This window comes from Cupressus sempervirens, chromosome 2, assembly GCF_028749045.1.
Source record: "Cupressus sempervirens isolate cs-2001-9-10 chromosome 2, ASM2874904v1, whole genome shotgun sequence".
In the NCBI taxonomy this organism is placed as follows: domain Eukaryota; kingdom Viridiplantae; phylum Streptophyta; class Pinopsida; order Cupressales; family Cupressaceae; genus Cupressus; species Cupressus sempervirens.
In genome coordinates, this window is record NC_143119.1 from 584,676,005 (window position 1) to 584,697,365 (window position 21,361).

The 21,361-nt window shown below is 36.2% G+C and overlaps 1 protein-coding gene across 7 annotated transcripts in view; it reads right to left on the reverse strand.

The window, feature by feature from the left end:
- The window catches only part of LOC149574768 (coiled-coil protein), a 106,827-nt gene that overhangs the window by 85,060 nt on the left and 406 nt on the right, over positions 1 to 21,361 (reverse strand). The window contains exons 2-4 of one of the 7 annotated variants that reach the window (XM_089814597.1): positions 21,253 to 21,336; positions 21,026 to 21,161; positions 1,283 to 1,603 (exon numbers count right to left, since the gene is read on the reverse strand). In XM_089814597.1, the coding sequence (XP_089670723.1) occupies positions 1,283 to 1,528 (246 nt within the window). In that variant the 5' untranslated portion in view covers positions 1,529 to 1,603; positions 21,026 to 21,161; positions 21,253 to 21,336. Of the gene's footprint in view, positions 1 to 1,282; positions 1,604 to 21,025; positions 21,173 to 21,252; positions 21,340 to 21,361 lie in introns of all 7 variants that reach the window. The other 6 variants (XM_089814600.1, XM_089814599.1, XM_089814598.1 and 3 more) reach the window with 6 other exon arrangements.

Here is a 21,361-nt window from a genome sequence, read left to right on the forward strand (position 1 = left end):
ATATATATAAAAGATATATATTTTGAGTTCATTTTTTTCCATTTCATTTATACAAATCAATCTTCCAATGGTCAAAGTTGTTTCAACATAAATTATATACTATTGTAATTCCAGCACATACCTTAAAATGTATAGGTCTCAAGCTCCTTAAACCAGAAAACACACTAATGATTTTATTTTATCCCACATGAATACACTTTTTCCCTCCCACACACACAATCCATATGCATGCACACACTTATGTGAATGCACAGACAGGCATGCATGCACGCACCTTATATGTTAGGCAATGATGTAATTAGAAAAAGTTGGCATATTTTGAATAAGATAGTTGTTCTTTGGTCCATATTAAAAGCATCAGTTAGAATTATAATAATATTAAGATAAGTGTTGCAATTCGAAAGTGCCTACAATCAAAGATGATAGTACTCGAGTTAGAGCTGGTTTAAGTAAGTGGACATTTCTTCTCCACCTTAGTCATACCGTCTATTTTTTTAACTGTAAATTGCAGGGAAAGAGACTGCACTCATTATATTAATAGTCATAACTACTCTTAGCAGATAGGTCAGACAGATGTATAGGATTATGTATACCACCTCATAGAGATTAGATTTTGGAGATCCAGGACATGAAAACACTAAGGTATTCGATAAACAAGGCTAACAGACCAATTTAGAGGGTTGTCTCAGGTTGTATGGCACTTTTATAATAATTTTGGGATTTGACCAGCTTTCAAGTCCAACATCTATTTGGGAATATATCCATCTTTAACAACACTTCGTCAATCAAAGTTTGTTGGTCTCTTGCAAAGCAATATAAGTTTTCAATTTTCCACCATGCCTCATTAAGGACAATAAACTCTACTAAAGAATGCATATCAATAATTTGGATAATAAGCATCCAAACAGTCATAAAGATATCCTGAAATTCAGCATCATATTAATAAAATACATGAAAATGAGACTATATTTCACATGCATCTCAGCAGGAAGCAATTTAAAATTTAAAATAAAATCAACCATTAACATTATTCCATGACAATAATATGCAGCTCTATTAACAACTAACACCTGACATTCAACAGTGCAAAGGAATGATAATTCAATGGATTTCAGGAAAATGTATTTCAGCCAACAATAATGTTCAGCTCTATCAACAACTAATACCTAACATTGAACAGTACAAAGGATTGATAATTCAATGGATTTCAAGAAAATGTGTTTCAGCTTAAATAAAATGCTCATTCAATATGGAGCATAGCAAGGATGTCATTATAACCAACCTCTTTCTCCCTGTGCAGAGCAGTGAACAATCGAATAGGAATTGAAAATGCTGCAATTCCCAATAATATGAACCGCCAACACACATCCACATATATGTTGAAAATGAACTTGAAAATCCCAAACCATGGAAGAGTCAGAAAGCAAACAATTCTCACACAGAGTTGCCATAGGAGCTTGATCATGGACAGGGGCTCTATGATAAAAAAGAGAGTATTTGCAATGATATCCAACAGTGATCTAACCATGGCTATCTCTTTCCCTTATCCTTCGTTTTTTTTGTTACTAATCATCCAATTTGGGATTTTAAAACCTCAAACAAACTGCAGCAGAAAACATCAATAAGTAAAAACATGCAAGAACCTGCTCCATATTTGCATTATTGCCAGAAAAATAAATTTTAGGATAAACAACAATTAAAACTCATAATCCCAATTCAAATTGTACATGACCAATAATAAAGTTAGTTTTGCATGGAAGAAAAAGTAACAATTAGGTTTATCAGGGAACAAGTACATGAAAATATTCTCCATTGAGCATAAAAATGATAATAGTCTGCACAAAATACATATAGGGGATCCATAATCAGTCCAAAACCATCCCACGGTGCAAACAGGGGCTCTATGATAAAAAAGAGAGTATTTGCAATGACATTCAACAGTGATCTAACCATGGCTATCTCTTCCCCTTACGCTTCGTGTTTTTCTTACTAATCATCCAATTTGGGATTTTAAAACCTCAAACAAACTACAGCAGAAAACATCAATAAGTAAAAACATGCAAGAACCTGCTCCATATTGCATTATTGCCAGAAAAATAAATTTTAGGATAAACAACAATTAAAACTAATAATCCAAATCCAAATTGTAAATGACCTATAATAAAGTTAGTTTTGCATGGAAGAAAAAGTAACAATTAGGTTCATCAGGGAACAAGTACATGCAAATATTCTCCATTAAGCATAAAAATATGATAATAGTCTGCACAAAATACATATAGGGGCTCCATAATCAGTCCAAAACCATCCCAGTGCAAATGTACCTAGAGATGAAACTACTCACATTAGACATATTTATGTAAGAATATTAAAAAAGGAAGTTGTTTCCTGTAAGATTGGCGATAAAAACATTAAAAACAAAATTTATGAAAATTTAACATGCCTGTGATTGATGCAAACCAACATTGCCAAACAACAAATGTTTATTATTAATGGTCAACGTGCATTATATTTATCCTTATCCTCCAAATAGAATTGATGCAAGATATAAACTATTTGCATATAGTAAGTATGCATATATCTATATATCTGAGGAGAACGAGATCTTTCAACCCAAAAAAACCCTTTCCAATTCCATATGTAAACTAGTATGTCCAATCCTTTTCTACTTGAACTCATCCAATTTCACAATATACACTCTTTATTCCAATGTCTATATAATAAGAAAACCTTTTCAATAGTAGTGCTAGACTGCTAAGCATCAAACAATCAAGAATCATTAACAATTAACATCAATTAAGCCTCGGTGGAAAGCTTGAAAAGGCTTCTAGACACTAACATTCATAGGTTTCCAAATCAGAATTGGGTACAAGTATGTTATTTGGACATGGTACACTAGTTCTTTTGTGGGGGCAGAGAGGTAGTGGAGGTAGGTAGGGGGCTGGGTATATCTACAAAAAATATAATCATAAATATATATACATTTGTAGCCTAAAACAGGAATTAAGTTCAGAATATCAGACTAATATACTCTAAATATATATTAATCAAACTTAATAAAATTATAAATATTAAGTTAAAAATTAAAATCTATAAACAAAATTATATAAATTTTATAGAATAAAAAAGTTAAAAGTTAAATCATTCAGCATCATATCTTAACTTAATAGCTCAAAGGGGGCATTCTTGTAATCAAGATGGCACTGATAATAGCCTTTTGTAGCTTTGACGAGGTGTTTAAGTTTGAGACATTGAAGACATGGATTTTGTAGTTTATCTCCACTCTGCTCTTCATCTATGCTAATGTGAGGTTAACCATGGCCTAGATTTGTCCTTCCCTTCTTTTCCCTTCTGTTTGCTTCCTTTTCGATGATGTCTCATGAAGTGAGATTGAGTGCCTCTTTATATCATTCGAATGGATGACAGGTTATATTCAAGAGACATGGCCCGTTCCTTAATTGCACCATTTTGTGTCAATTAGAAATTTGTTGACTTAACTAATATTAATGATACACATTGTCGGTTTATGATTTTGTTGGTGATGAGAGGAGAATGTTGTGCTTCATATATATTGGTTGTCATTGATGTCAAAATACTCTTGTTGACTTATGTCGTGTCTGCTCTGATGATTCTGCATTTCTGCTCCTCATGTTTGGGTCCACATTGTACCACAGTTGCAGATATGGTTTGTTTGGACAATATATTTGTGATTACTGGATATACCTATATTCAAGTCCGCATGTGGTATGGCTATACGGAACAAGAGATATAAGGTCTAGTAGCTTGGTTTGTCTATTTCCCTATTTCTCTCGGTACAAAATAGTTTGTCAGATTGTCTGCATTTCACCAAGTGATTGTTTTTGGCCTTGAAGTTTTGGGGCAAAACTAAGGCATGTAATGTGTGATTTTCACTTAAGCATGTAAGGTATTTTGGGAGCCGACCTATTAGTTAAAGTGCATATGGCCAACTTGAGGCAAGTATTAGCTAATATATATGATATACTCCTTTGAATAAGGTGTGAAAGACTTGGATGATATAGTACAGCGATATGTGATTGCAACTAAGGATCAGATGCGAGTTATAATAGTATTAATAAAGTATGCAAAGTCTTTTTACTGAGTCCAAAAGGAACTCTGAATTCATGCATATGTGAGATGCGACCATAACAGTTCACTCTATTCACTTGTCTTTTTTGATTAGTGAGCCCTTTGGCAATGAGTCTTTATCTTTTGGGCTGTGAGCCCTCTGGAAATGAACACTTTTGTAATACGTTATAACTAGTTATATTATATTGAGAGTTAACCCTCTCCATGGATTTTCCCTTAATAGGGTTTCCACAATAAAAATATGATGTTTTCTTGTGTATAATGCTATGGTTATTGCTTTCACTTCTATTATTTTGGTGATTACATATCTCCTTCTGATGCAATTAAATAAAGTGGATATGGATATGCAAAAAGAATAAATTTATGATATTTTTGAGAATACTGATCCCCCCCCCTCCCCACCCCAGTATTCCGAATACTCAACAATTGGTATCAGAGTCTAGTCCCTTGATTTTAGCTTAACCACTTCAAGGTGATCCTGGAGCCTGAACAAATGGTTTCTAAGAAAGATGATAAGTTTATATGGATGGAGAAATGCAGGCTACTCTTGAAGATCTTGAACTTGTTGAATGTGAAACAGAGATTTCAACGGAAACATTAAGGAAGCGAATGAGTGCATATGAAAGCTTAAGGAACAGATCAAGAAATTCAGAGAAAGATACAAAATAGTCGGTGAAAAATAAAGAAAGCAAATGAACTGATTGTTGACATGAAGGTAAAAGCTGAGGAAGGAAAAAGAGGACCAAGGAACGTCTGAATGGTATAATTAAGGATAAGATAGGGGAATGCAAGAAACTGGAACAAGAGATAGTAAACTTGAGATCAGATCCGGAGAGAACAGAGAATCTAAAAAACAAATTCAAGGTAAGTATTATTATACTTGAGGAAATAATGACTGAGCAGAAAAATCCAAATGATCAAGGTGGATTAGGATTTGAAACAGGCAATGCTCAAAACAAAGGATTGAGGACAATGGCAAAGCTGATCCTGTAGAAAAGACAAAAACTTATCAACTCATTAAAGATATGAATAAAGAGGAGCCACTCCACAATTAAAGAAGTTCAACAAAGAAACCATCAGTCTGACAACCTAATGCTCAAACGTACCCTTCCTTTAATGGTTATTGTTTTTCATGCAATAGATTTGGAGATAAGGATGTAGAATGTAGAAGCAAAATGAATCAAAATATTCAGCACTTCACTTGCAAAAGACTCAGTCATAAAGATAGTTGATGCAGGGATCAGTTTATGAATGGTTATAGACGAAATGGATCTTTTTATGACTACTGTCACACTTGCAATTGTTTTGGACACAAAGCTAATCAATACAGTTCAAGAATGAATAAAGAAATACAAGACATAGAAACATCAAATGCTATAATATCGCAACAAAATTGGACATATGGCAAAATTTTGCAGAAGCAGGAATACGAAGGATATCTGGTAAGAAGTGAACCTGTAAAGAAGATTGATGTGGAAGAAATAAGGAATGAGATGAAGAGGATATGGAAGAAGAGGAAAAGTTGAGGCGATAAAGGATGATGTTGTACCTGACAATCGATGTAGAGATCCCTTCCAAGAACTAGTTCATATGCTTTGGCTGAAGGGCAACTGAAATGAAAATCCATTCCCCTATCAAAGCTATTGATTTTGTTGTCACAACATGAAGATATGATATGATTCTATGAAGAAAGATGTAATTGATCTCTTGAAACAGATTGTGAAAGAAAATATTATTGTGTGTTCAAATCATGCGGTAGCTGCAAGACAGATCCTCAAATAATTCTAATCATCTCTGCAAATTCTGGTACTTTATCTTCCTGAGTTAATGCATGTATGTAGTTCATATTTTTTCTCTTCTATTCTGTCACTGTTGTCCCAGTTTTTCCTTTGACGTCATCAGTTGGTTTTGGCTCTACATATGTCATGTGCGCATGTTCCATTCTAATTGTGATGTGGCATCATTTATAGTTTTTCTATTTGGCAAATTGGCAGTTAATTTATTTATCACATGCTGGCTATTGTTTTCAACTCTCCTTCATTGGTCCATCATCGTGTATTTATTCCGCCTACAGTTACTCACCGCCAAGTCACCAACGTCTCTTGGTCTTTCAACATCGGGCAAGTTCCTTTGTGACAGAAATCAATTTGCCTTCATCGGCACTTCTTGGTCATCTATCGTTCCTATTTTGAACAATATAGAATTTTGTTTTAGGTTGTGAACATGGTGCGCAGAATAGAAATTAAGAATCTGGGAATACAAAAGTAGAATGTTTTCTTCAGAATTGTAGAAGTGAACTTCAATGTTGAAGAATACAACATCTGTGTGCTTGAGAGATTGAACATTATTGATTCTGATCAAATTGTTCTGAGTATCGAATGCTCTATGTTCAGATTTTTGTATTTATGTCGCAAGTGTATACAGCTTCATTTGAGTGCGTGCATCTGATTGTTTTCTGTGTTGTATAAGAATCTTGAATCTCTCCTTAAGAATTTAAGACGGATAGCAGATCCTTAAGTGACAGAAACATTGTAATGTTTTAGCAAAATTCAATAAAGATATCTTTCTTGGCAGGCTGGGTTGTTTCTCTCTGTGAAGAGGGTTTTTCCCAGGATATGCATTGTGTTCTCTACATTTGTTTTTATAAACATTTTCTTATATGCATCTGGTACTTATTTAACATTGTGAAGCTCCAGAAATTGTCTCTACATGGAGACAGAAAGGTTCTTAACACCATTTTGAATGACATGATGGTTTTAGCGGAGAAACTGTAGTTTGTTCAATGACATAAATAATGATATTCAGAACTCATTTTGTTATCTGCAAATTTGGTGAATTTAAGGAGTGCAAAGAAGTGCGAGCAGAAGGCAGAAGTCATCAATAACCGAATCAAGTTATTTACACATTCCAATCTCATGGGTCCACACAAATTCGTTAATTGTGAAGATGAACCTAGAATAGGATTTAAGAAATTTATGAAGGAGCACATTTCGTTACTTCTAGCTAGAGAATTATGTGATGAAGACATCTATAAGTTTATCAATGTGCAAACTAAGGAGTATGACAATGAGAAAGAAAGTGTTTCGATCATTTAATAAGAACAAATGATATGCTTTTCACTTTGGATCATTTAATATGCCTTGTATTTTACTTCATGAATTCATTACTTCTGAAAGAAAATGTTATATGGAATGAGAACTTACCTATAGGAAAACAAATCAAAAGGTACTTGAATAGACTGAATAACAGAGACAATGCTTGCAGAGATTCTCATTGATCTCTGGAAGAATAAGATTGCGAGTTTTAGGATTCCAAAAAATTGTGTTGAAAAGTACAGATATAATATCACCTTCCTGGTTAAATGCTACAATTGCACAATGAAAGCTATAATGCCAGAAAGTTCCAATTAATTGGTCTTGGATATAAAATCAGTGCAAAGGAATGTATGTTTTATGCAGAAGAACTTAAATGTCAGGTAGATTTGACTGAAGACCATTTTGGGACTTATAAAGAACTCATTGGATCAAATAATACATCACATGTTGTTCCAGAAGGATCTTTGGAAGGAAAAGATTCAGAATATTCATTGAGGTCCCCTCTCTAGATTCAGAGAAGATGAAGATACCAAGAAAGAAAATATTGAGATCATTAACATCGATGATGTTGACCCTATTGAGGTTGACATCAAACAGAAGGAGGTGGTTGTTGAACAATAAAATAAACCTAAGGAACACACTGGTTCTTCTGATGATGACCCCCTTGAGATTGACAAAGTGTTGAAAATGCTTGAGCAACCTGATGGAGTAAGAATGATAGGAGATGTTTGGTCATCACTACCATCTTATGGCAAAGAAAGGATTGAAGCACCGATTATCTTTTTACTCCAGAACAATCCTGTTCCCAGTGCTATTGAAGGCCTACTCCCACATATTTTGTTTAAACAGCTGAATGAGCATTTGGCTATGAACACTGTAGAAAAGGAAGAAACTAATTTTGAAGATAAGATATAGAAAGCCATAAGCAGAATGTGTGTTGTTGCACAAAAGAAACTTAATGAATATATAAAAGATATGAGGAAGTGTGTTGGTATTGTTGCTCAAAAGTACAAGTATTGTCTCAGATGGCTTACGTCTACTGAGAATCACAAAGCAAAGATTGATTCCACTGACACAAAACTGAACAAATATGCTCAAACATTTGACATATTCAAAGCCAAGGATGGTACTGAGAGAAAGAAGATTAATTCACTGCAAATGGAACTATCTTTAATGCAGTAGCAAAGAGATGATTTTGACCAGTAGTTTTGAACAGTCAATGAAATAGTTGAAGCAAGAATGGATCATTTTGCCAGACTACTAGATGATGCAAAGAAAGTTGAGCTGATTACAATGGTGCCAAATAACTCGGTTGATGCTATTGACTTGCTAAGGCAATGCAATAGTCAGCAGGCAATGTTGTTATCTACTATCAGTTATTGGAATTCTATTCTTCTTGAAGTTGAGGAGAAAAACAAAGACATATTCCCTCAAAAAGGTAACTAAGTTTCTTATCCCTTTTTATTGGTGATAGGGGGAGCTATGCAAAGGTATATTTTTCATACCCTTTGTCCTTCATAGAAAAGGGGGAGAATAATGTAAAGAGTAATGAGGGCAGTAATGGAAAATGATTTTGGGGAGAGTGGTAGTTTTGGAAGGGAAAAAAAAATTGGAGATCAATTTGACAAAGGGGGAAAGGAGCAGTTCTATAATTTTTAAATGAAAATAGTTTTTGAAAAATTGTTTTATGAAGAGTAACATTTTGGCAGTTGCCATCAATGACAAAGGGGGAGATTGTTGGAGTTTTATTATTGATGATTTTGTTGGTGATGGGAGAAGCAGAATGTTGTGCATAGTCTATATCATAGTTTACAGACTTGGACTTGAAGAGCACTCAGCAAGCCCAAAATTGTCAACTCGACAAGAACTCGGAGAAAACTCAGTAATTTAGAAAGAACTAAAACATAAAATCTCTTACAGATACTTTTTTTTTTTTTGTAAAATTCAACTACAAAGTGTATTAAATAAAAAAAATGACATCTTGAAATAGACAATGCATGGTTTTATAGCAAAAATGGCATGTGAAAAACACATTCTATCCAGTATTTTACCTGCATCAACATTTTCACCCATGGTTTTTTGTGTCTATAAAATTGCGAGAATCAAACTTGTGAGTGCTTGCCCATCAAAAAATTTAGAGAGTACGAGGCAACTCGGGGAGTTTGCAAACTATGGTCTATATTACTCCAGTGATGTCAACATACTATTGTTGACTTCTGTTGTGTCTTCTCTAGCAATTCTATGTTTCTTCTCTTCGTGTTTGGGTTTGCATGGTTCCACAATTGTAGATATAATTTTACAATTTGGTCTATATATTTGTGATTGTTGGACGTACCTATATTCAAGTGTGCACGTAGTATGGCTATACAGAACAAGAGATATAAGCTCTTGTAGTTCAGGTTATCTCTTGCCCAATTGGTTTGTCAGATTGTTTGCATTTCATCAAGTAATTGCTTTTGGTCTTCGAGTTTTGGGGTAAGACTAAGCATTACGTGTAATGTGTGATTTCACTTATTATTCAATTTTACTATACATTGGCCAACTTATTTAGGTGAAATATATGGAGTATTTAAAGGAAGCATGATAGGTATTTTGAGAGCTGGCCTATTCATTGAAGCATGTATGGCCGGCTTGAGATAAAATTAGATTAGCATATATATATGATATATTCCTTCAAAAAAGGTGCAAAAGACACGAATGATAAAATACAGTTATATGTGATTGCTACTAAGGATCAGATGCTAGCTACAGCAGTATTAATGAAGTGTGTGAAGTCTATTTATTGAGCCTAAAAGAAATTGAATTCATGCAAATGTGAGATGCAATTATAACAGTTCATTCTGTTAACTTAATCTCTTTTTGGCAGTGAGCCCTCCAGCAATGAGCCTTTATCTTTTGGGCAGTGAGCCCTCTAGCAATGAGCCTTGCAGTCAGCACTTTTGTAATATATTATAACTAGTTATATTGCATTGAGAGTTAATCCTCTCTGTGGTTTTTTCTTTAACCTAGTTTCCACGACAAAAATCTGGTGTTTTCTTGTGGATGGTGTTGTGGTTATTGATTACATATTTTCTTCCAATGCAATTGAATAAAGTAAATATGGATATACAAAACGAATAAATGTATGATATGTTAGGAAATACTGATTTACCCCTCCCCCCAATATTTTGGTTATTCAACACACATTATATTACTTGTTGCCGACACTTTTCACAGCCACCTTTAATCGATTTATTAATGATAATCATTGTGCCTATGCATAATCACTCTGTGATAATCCTTGCTCATTTGATTGATCAACTTATGATTATCAATACTTGATTAATATAGTTGCTGACATTAAAGACTTAACAATTCCTCCTTATTCGATGCCTTCCCCTATGGCTATCATTGTTGTTTAGACTAACCCTCATTTGCTAAATCTCAGCCACATCATCTTATGTCCTAGACTGAGTCGAATTCTTCAGATGTGCAATCTCTAATGTGTCAAAGAGGTCTTTTCTAATTTACACGTTGCATAATCATCAACTCCTCCTTTCTAGATATTTTCCAAGACATATTATTGCTACCCTATATTATCATTGCCTTATAATATCACTGGTTGTCACTGACTTATCAAGGTTGTCTCAACTTTTATTTTAACTTGCTTATCATGATTGCTCCTTTCTATCTTGTCACTATCCTCAGTAACCACATAGAACGCCATATATATATTGTTGTATATTTGTAAACCACTTATAATGGAGATAAAAGCTATCCAAAATTGTGTCAAATGACAATAAAACATGTCCCCGGCACATACTAATTGTGTTAGCCATATCCATGCTCATCTCCAGAACCTTTGTAATCATTGAAGCTTATGCACCTGACCAAATATATCTTTCTATCTATGATTTTATTAAACTTAAATAACTTGTGATTATATAATACTTTATTGTTGATTATTTAATTCTTATTTGTTATTTGTTATTTATGTATTTTATATTTTAATTTATTATGGTTTAATATTTACTTCTACTTTTGGAGGGGGACATTACAATCTGCCCTTCCCAAAATTGTTTGTCCTCAAGCAATGACCCACCTTTGTTGTGTTACTCTAGCATTACTATACAAGTTTTCTTCACTATTTGAATCTGAATTAAGATCAATAATAGATATTTGGCAAAGCTTAAGACAAGTTTTCTATCATCTCCATAAAAAGGATCAAGGCCATTTAATGGTGCCATTTGTATTTGCAAAAGTCGATATTTGCATGATTAAAAATAATTTCATATCTTTTGGGTTTACTGTAGTTATTCTCTTATTTTAAGTCAACCAAAATAAATCAAAACACAAACATACAAGGAGTATACACATGAACAACAAAGCATATCTTAATATTACAATATTTTATTTTTGCGAATTGGTTTATTTTATGTTGTGGCTACTAGAGCTGCACTTCCTCAAAGCTCCATTGGTTTTCCGCCCCTTTATTATTTTGATTGGATGCTTTTGAGATCTCCTTCATCATTATTTGTTTTCTTTTCTAGTGTTCCTTCTATATCCTTGTTGAGCATTGCTTTTATTTTGTGGGCTTGAGTCCTTTTTCCACATATATGTCTTGTTATCATGGTTATTTGCATTTGAAGCACAAGGATTCCAGGTCAAGGTCACTGGAGGAACACTTTTACCCTACACACACCTTGTTCTCCAACTGAGTATCACCATGGTTAATCACACTATGACAAAGAATTTCTTTATAGTGGACCTGGATGATATGGAGGTTATTTTGGGCATACAGTGGATGGAGCCACTATATAAATACACACAAAGTTTCAAGCAGATGGGCTTCGCTTTTGTTGTCGACGGAAAGAAGGTTGTTCTCCATAGGACAGCCAATGAGGGACCGAGGGAAGTTTAGGCACCGCGGATGGAGGCCATTTTTCGGCATGATGACATTGCATGGGCTGCACATTGTTTTGTTACGGAAAAACCAATAAAAGGACAACGAACACTCCATCCAAATGATGATCTTCAGAATATCTTGAGTACCCATGGTAAATTTTTAATCGACATTCCTCTTGACATACCTCCCCATCATGGGTTTGAGCATACCATCGAGTTGGAAGCTAGCACCAAACCAATTATCACCACGCCATACCGCCATCGCAAAAAATTCAAAGATGAGATCGAGAAGACGATTTAGGAGCTACTCGAGAAAGGATGGATCCATCCCAATTCTAGTCCTTTTACATCATCAGTAGTATTGGTAAAAAATAAGGATGGGACAATATGTGCATGTGTGGACTACCGTGCGTTGAATAAGAACACAATAAAAAATAGATACCCTATTCCCAAGATTGATGAATTGTTGGATGAGCTGCATGGTGCGGTTTATTTTTCTAAAATAAATCTTTGTTCTAGATACTATCAAATCTACATGCGAGAAGATGAGGAGAAGACGGCTTTTCATTATCACTACGGGCATTATGAGTTCTTGGTCATGTCATTCGAATTAACGAATGCACCAACTACTTTTCAGTCTTGCATGAATCGCATCTTCAACAAACAATTGTGTAAGTACTTGCTAGTATTCTTTGATAATATCCTTATTTACAGCAAAACTTGGGAAGAACACACAAGACATTTGGATGAAGTCCTAGGGATCATGAAGGCCCAGTCCTTGTTTGCCAAGCAATCCAAGTGTGAATTCGGAATGACAGAAATACTGTACCTAGGGCACATTGTCAATAAATATGGCGTGCAAGTCTAACAAGAGAAGATTCAAGCTATCCTTGATTGGCCCCCATCAAAATTGCTCTCTGAGCTACGAGGGTTCTTTGGACTATGTAGTTATTACCAAAGGTATGTAAAAGGATTCTCTCAACTCAATGCACCATTAACAAATTTGACTAAGAAAGGTTCCTTCTAGTGGAATGAAAAAGCGTAACACACTTTTGATAAGTTAAAAGAAGTAATGAGCACTTGCCCAGTTCTCGCCCTAATTGACTTCACTCAACCATTCATTCTAGAGTTTGACGCATTCGGAGAGGGCATTGGCATGGTATTGATGCAAGATAGACACCCTATAGCCTATGAGAGTCGGAAGCTTACACAAGCGGAGTGTCTATATTCCATTTATGACAAAGAGCATCATGCATGCACTGACCAAGTTCCGGCAATATCTAGTGGGCCCCAAGTTTGTCGTCCACACTGATCATAATAGTTTGAGATATTTTCTGGAGCAAAGGGATCTGAACAAGAGGCAACAAAAAAGGGTAAGTAAGATTTAGGCTTTTGATTTCAACATTAAATATGTGAAGGGAAAGAACAATGTGGTTGCAGATGCTTTGTCAAGAAAACCCACCATCTGCTTACTATCTCGGATTTCAACTAACTGGAAAGCACACTTATTGGTGGAATAGTCCAAAAACACATTTGCATGTAAGCTAATGGATGGCGACACTCAAGATGACCGATACAAAATGGTGGATGACATCATTTACTATAAGGATCAAATATACTTAGTGCCTGAATCCAAATTGAAGCAGAAAATCCTAAAGGAAATACATGCCTCACCTTTGGCCGAGCACCCGGGGTTTCTCAAAACCTATAGACAACTCAACGAGAGGTTTTTGTGGAAGGCACTTAAAGGGGATGTTTTGCAATTCGTACAGGAATGTACAGTCTGCCAGCAAAACAAATCCGAACACACTTACTTGTCAGGCTATTGCAACCCTTGTCGATATTGGAACAGAAGTGGGAAAGTATCTCTATGGACTTCATCACTGGACTTCCTATAAGTAAATGGAAAGGATTGTATCTTTGTGGTGGTTGATAGATTGACAAAGTATGCACACTTCTTCACCATCTCCTCAAATTTCCAAGCCGCACAGGTAGCTAACTTACTTTTCAGAGAAGTTTTTCATCTACATGGGTTACCCTAAAACATTGTTAGTGACAGGGATGGTCAGTTTCTCAGTATTTTTTGGACATAATTGTTTCGATTGGCAGGAACAGAATTGTCACCAAGTATTAGCTACCACCCTCAGATAGACGGACAGACGAAGATTGTGAACAAGTGGCTAGAAGGCTACCTCCGGAACTACATTTCAGCACAACAACGGGCATGGGTCAAATGGATGCATATGGGGGAATACTATTACAATACAACTTATCACATGTCTATTGGGATGGCACCCTTCAAAGCACTATACAAGTATGAACCCCTTTCATTTATCGACATGATATTGCGTGACAACCACGCAATAAGGGCGAGGGACTGGCTTCAGTAAGGGCAAGACATCTTGAGATTCTTGAAGGAGAACTTACTAAGGGCGCAAAATCAACAAAAGATCTATGCCAACAGACACAAAATCGAGAGAAGTTTTGAAGTGGGAGACTTGGTCTATCTCAGGCTCCATTCGTACAGGCAATCCTCATTGAAGGCAAAAGGGAAAGAAAAATTGAAGCCATGTTTTTATGGTCCTTGTCGTGTAACTCGCTGTATTGATGAAGTTGCCTATGAACTCGAAATTCCAGAAGGGAGCCGTATCCATAACATCTTTCACGTCTCTTGCCTAAAGAAAGTCGTGGGATAGAACATCGCAGTAACCACAGATCTTCCACCACTCAATGAAGAAGAGAAGCTTGTGTTAGAACCAGTTGAGATCATTAATGTACGGGAGAAGACTCTGCGGAACCGTACCCTAAGGGGATACTTGGTACGCTGGAAATACTTACCACTAGACAACGCAACTTGGGAAGGTGAGCACATTCTTCAGCATCCAACATTGCATTTGCTTGAGGACAAGCAAATTTTGGGACGGGAGGACTTTAATGTTCCCATCATAAAATAAATAAATAATCAAAGCATTGTTTATGGGTCGATTGATTTAGTATATCTCGGACCCATTTTTATTTTAATTGTTTCCGTAGGTGTTGTCGTCGGTTGTCTTTGTAAACCCTTGGGAGTTCCTCTGAAGGGTATCTAAGCATAACATGTAGATAGTAGTTGGTATGCGATTTGGATTATTTCTTTGTACTGCGAAATCCTATTGGAGTTCTGGATTGTTCGCCATTTCAGAAGTGAAAGATCTTCCCTATTTGGCTATTCCAATTTCAGTGGGATTCAACCCTCACCCTATTTCGTCTGTGTACTACTTGGCTCAGATTTGGCAAATCGAAGCATTAATCTTGTTTGCTAATATCATTGTCTTCTGGAGTATATCTTTAGTTTTGTATAGTTCGGGTGCAGTAGTGTATGTTCAGTGATTATATTATGATCCTGTGGTTAACAAATTGATTGAACTCTATCAGATCGCACAATCTTTCATCATCCTTCGTACCCCCACTCTCTTCACCCCTTCCATACACCCTCCAGCACCACCATACGACCTTCACCCCTCCATACACCCTCCATCACCACAGTATGGTCGATCCAATCGGCCAGTTCCTCCCTTACCTTGCATACCATACATCTCACCTTCCCTCCAACTCACTCCGTACAACCCCTCCTCCATATCCACTATACGCCATCCACAAGGCTATATCGTATGAACTCCAAGGCATCATCGTACGAGCACCATCATACCTACATCCTTCTAAGACCTCCCACCATGTGCCTCTACCAAGACACTTGTTGTGAAGTTTTCACACCATCGCCCCAAAATTTTTGGGGACCCCCTTTTTTTTAATCGCCTTGGCAAATTTTTGAGTTGTCCCAAAAAAATTTGATTTGATTTTTTGAAAAAAATTGAAGTCTTGGACACCTTCAGGGCCAGAGAGAGAGGGCTAGGTTTATTCTCACCCGCTTTCAACTTGATTTTCCAGAACAACCAATTTCATCCTTAGGCCGGACAAAATTTCAAAGAGCAACACTTGGCAAGATAAAATTGTAAATTTTGTACTTAGACGATTTCTTTTGAAAATTTGGATATAATTGTGTGAATTTAAATAATTTTCAAAAAATGAAATTTTGTTAGATTTGAATTTTTTGGAAAATCTTGAATTTCTTTCGTGAGAAAAAAAAAATTGTAAAGATGAAATTAAATTGCAAAATCGATTTTAGACTCTAGAAATGATTTTATTTTTTTGTCAAAAACTAAAATTACTTGGCAAAATCGATTTGAATTGAATTGCAAAAAAAATTGGCTTTAATGTATTAAAATTGCCTTGAAAATTTTAAGCCTTTAATGAAATTGGTAACTTAATATTGAAAAATGGCTTTTCACTAGCCAAAATCCAATTTTAATGACATATTAATTGCTAAATTATCATTAAATGAAAACATTTAGCATCCCAAAGGCATTATTTACTTTCTATTTGCAATTTTGGTCTAATTGGCAATTTTTAAAAGTAAATTTCATCTTGGCAAAGTTAATTTTAGGCTAAGCATTTAATTGGAGGCCATGTCTTGTGTTCTAATTAATTTATTTTTGCTCCCAGGGTCCCAGTCGACCAGCTAGGGAGGATGAGCAAGTAGGGTATAAGAGGAAACTCTTTCCCCTCATTTCCTCATTCCTCACTCCTCCTCTTTGGTGTTTAGGCAACTTTGACTAAGGGTAGATTTTCTCTTGGGCGATTTTCCTAAGGCAGATTGGCATCTTCTTTGGGTGATTTTTCCTGCTAGGGCAAATTAGCATTATTGTTGGCAAATTTCTTCATGGTAGAGATCTCTATGTTTGGCAATTTTCCATGATTGAGGGTAGATCTGCACTCTTCTTGCTTGGCAAATTTTGTGGGAGCTGAATTTTGTGAGAGCCGAAATTTGTGGAAGGCAAAATTCTGATTTTTTTTTAAAGGCTGCGATTTTTCTCCTAGAGATTGGGCGATTTTGTTTGAAGGGGATTATTGTGATCAAAGGTCTGATTTTTTTGGGCATGCATGGGCGATTTCAAGTAGACCAAATTCTGATTTTTTCAGCTAGGGTCTCAAGATTTGCAAGGGATTTGAAATTCTCAAGTCTGATCCTAAATTCTAAAGAAGACCCGGCCAGTGGTAAAGGTAACTTCAAATCATTTAGAGTTGAAAGGGATCCTTAAGCTGATTTCTTTCTTTCGTTCTTATCTAGATATTGTCTCCCTTGGTTCTTCTTGCATTCATTGTACACCACTTTACCATCCTGTAATAGGGCGACGAGATGGAGGATGGTAGTGCAAGCAAAAATCCTAAGGAAACAAACACTAAGAAAGACAAAGAGGATATGATGCCCATAACAAATTTCTTCTTGAAAATGAGGCGAATAACCGATACCAATGTTGGTACAATAAACATACTACAGGTAAAAGACAAACTAAAGGAAGGACAATCCCCCTTGGCAAACGGCTATTGGTAAAGGTAATTTCAAATCATTTAGAGTTGAAAGGGGTCCTTAAGCGGATTTCTCTCTTTCGTTCTTGTCTAGACATTTTCTCCCTTGGTTCTTCTTGCATTCATTATCCACCACTCAACCATCCTATCATAGGTTGACGAGATGGTGGATGTTAGTGCAAGCAAGAATCCTAAGAGAACAAACACTAAGAAAGATAAAGAGGATATGATGCCCAAAACAACTTTCTTCTCAAAAATAAGGTAAATAACCGATACCAATGTCGGTACAGTAAACATGATACAGGTATAGGACAGACTAAAGGAAGGATAATCCCCCTTGGCAAAGAGGAGATACAAAAGGCGGTTGCACATCACAGCCCAGGTGTCAACACTTCCATTACAACCATGATGAGCGACATCAGAGCAGCACTTGATTTTGAAGCATCAGAGAAGAGGACATCAATGAAACAAAGCTTGGATCAAGACTGGATGAGCTAAGAAAGGCTACTATCAAGAAGAAACATTTGGGCACCCTTTCCTCTCTCAACGCCTTTATTGGATTTGCAAAAGAATATGAGAAGGATCATAAGAAGACACTACAGGCAGCAAGCAACATGATGAAATCGGCTAAGCTCAAGATGAAGCATACACCTTGTCCTCTCATGGAAGAAGTCAACGAAAGGCTAGCTAGGTTCCTTGCCTTAGCTAAAAGAATGAAAGAAAAAGGGAGATTTATATTAGAAGATCATTTGATGTAAGCCCAAGTGGCAATTTCTCTTTCTTCTAGGATAGGACAAGTGTCTAATTCTGATTAGCCACCATTTTGGTGCCTTCTCATTGGTTGCCACTTTTCCACTTTTTTCATTGGTCCATCAATGAGGTGGCATCTTCTCATTGGCCGATAGGGTGGCAACCCTAATTAGGGTTTCTAGGATCCAATTTGGATCATTGATATTGCTTTTGATCTCTACCGTCGGTTGTAATTTTGGCCTCTCTATAAGGCCATTTTGCTCTCATTTGTGAGGGAGTTATGTTGGAGAATTGTTGCCAAAATACTATCAAAGTTGTTCTCTATTCATTGTTGTGGCTTGCATGGTGGATATACATGATAATTTTGGTGTATTGCATGGTTCTTCTCATCTCTCAAATTAAAGTAGGATTTCATTTCATGTTGGTAGAGTAGTAGATGGCTAATTGTATGGTGATGTTAGTGAATGTTTGATAGGGATCTACAACTAGGCCACTAGCATCTTAGCCGCTGGTTAGGGAGCCTTGTGTGGTAAACTAGTTCTCTTTTCCTTTGAATCATTGCATCTATGGAGGTGGAGCTGTTGGTTAGCTTTCATTAGATTTGATCCCCGTCCATTTGCTAATCTTTCCATTCATAGGAGCAGGAGTAGAATAGCAAGTAGTTGAGTAGTCGGATTTCACTCTAAGAAAGTTAGGAAGGTAGAAGTCATTAGAAGCATTATTGCCTCCTCGCGCAATCAACATTATCGGATGCTACACCCTCCACCATCACTGTCACCATCAACATCACCTAGCACTCATACAAAATCATCACCATCTCACCAAAAACCCAAGTCATCCTTTAATGAACAACGTAAAGCCGCCTACGTGATTACCAGCAAATCACGTCGATATACTGAGTTAGTATCCACAAGTGTAAGGAACATTGGAGTTATTCTCATGTCCCATGAGTATTAACTTTTCAAGAGAGGAATTGTGTGTTTGATACTCCGTATCAGATATTCAATTGCTAATATGTTATGTAGTGGTACAAAAACTCACATCAACAACACTCTGTACGGCCAAGCATTTTCATATGATCATTCATCCTCTCACCACTGCACACACTTCGTACCTTCCCCTCCTGGCTTCTGGACAAACCTCAAGCAACCATTACCTTCTCTGTTGGGTGTAATTAAGTATAGATCCGGGTCCCTGTATACCTTGGGAATATTACAATTCAAGTGTCTCACTTGTGCTTCAAATCCATATTTATGGTTATCCAATTTGACTATAAGTGTTGTGTCTACGATTAGATATTTGTTATTGTTCTACTAAGGATTTAAATGCAATATTCATATCTCATTTCAGAACCTCTATTTCAGCTGGATATTTGATAACTCTCGGTATAATGCGTTGGATAAATTGAAATCAATTACATGCAAATTATGGGTAAAATCTATATGGCAAAAATCTAGAATTAATATCCTAGGGGGATATTACACGACATATCTACTAAGTTGAAGGAGTCCACTATTGCTCGACTATTATAGTTGCTAATGCTGAAGACTTAACAATTCCTCCTTATTCAATGCCTTCCCATATGGCTATCATTATTGTTTAGACTAGCCCTCATTTGCTGATTACAGCCACATCACTTTATGTCCTGGCTTGAGTTGAATTCTTCAGGTGTGCAATCTCTGATATCTCCAAGAGGGCATTTCCAGTTGAATAATTCAACAATTTAATGATTATAGCATACCAATTTTGGCTATAGCAGTCCTTGTATACTAAACAAGTTCTCAAAGATAATCCTTGATTGTGATTTTCATTGTGAAGATACAAACATTTCCAATAGAGCAGATCTATTTTGTAGATTTTGTGATTATGATTCATCATTGGTCTACTACTTGTTGTTTGATGAGAGTTTGGGCTCATTGCCCCAGTGGGGTAGAGGGGCAGCACCCCTCCTGAGCAACCCCAACGGATCTCAAGGGAGTGCCCTCGAAATGTTCCCTGTCACGATACAATGCAGGGTTGAGGGGCAGAGCCCCCACCACCCAGCCCAAATCAACTCCTTTGAAACCATACAAACCATGGAAAACTCCATTTTCATATTTTTTTTAAATTCCTAGTAGACATGCTATAAACCAAACAAGCATTGAAAGGTTGTAAGTATTTCTTAAAGTGTGACTGAAATTGCTCTAGCATGTGAGGAGACGGTGCAGCCCCCATAACAAATATGGGGCGTTTGTACATCCCCTGGCTGTCCCCTAACGTATCCTGCAAAAAAATTTGAAGTTCTGGAACATTTTCTAAATTTGGCATGGAAAGAGGACTGAGAGGGGATATTTCCTATGCATCCCTGCATCCCCTAGTATCCCCTAGAGGGGACGAATGTGAGATGCATCAACGGGGAACACTATATTTTATAGTGGTAGATGTTTTCACACAGCATGTCAAAGTGTGATATTGCTATCAGGATTTAACTGTATAATTTTTAGTCAAAACTCATTGACTCATGTTTGAGTCAAAAACTACACAGTAAATGTATTTTATAGTTTTGAATTACATATTTTCCAAAAAAATATTTTGGGTGTTGTAAACTTTAATTATTGTATTGTGAATTTATTAAATTTTATTCAATAGTGAATAGCAAAGATGTTACTGTGCTATACCCTGCATATTTAATTCCTTTAAGCTGATGAATAAGAATTCAAATCGAATTTCTGCCGAACGGCCCACCTCTCCTCTCAGCTCTCACTAAAGAGTTTTCATATACAGAGAATCATATTATGTATAAGCACCTCTTGCAGGCCAATGGACTACCTCCGTGCCCAGTCTATTTTAGCATGGGAAATTGGTATTTGCATTTCCAATCCACGAATGTGCAGAATTTATGCAAGTGGTAACGGATAATTTGAAATGGGTACCTAGCATTTCCTGCAAGAGAACTAAAATCAAATTACTTTTGTGGAAAGGAGGCTCCACAAAGAGGAGTAAGATTCAAACTCATAAGTTTTAAGCGACTAACAGTGTAAAACTCTTGTCGGTTGCTGCTGAAAACGTGTTCCACTTTCCCCTCAGAAAAAACTGACGGCACGAAATGGAACTCGTCCTGCTGCAAATGAAGCAATAAGGAT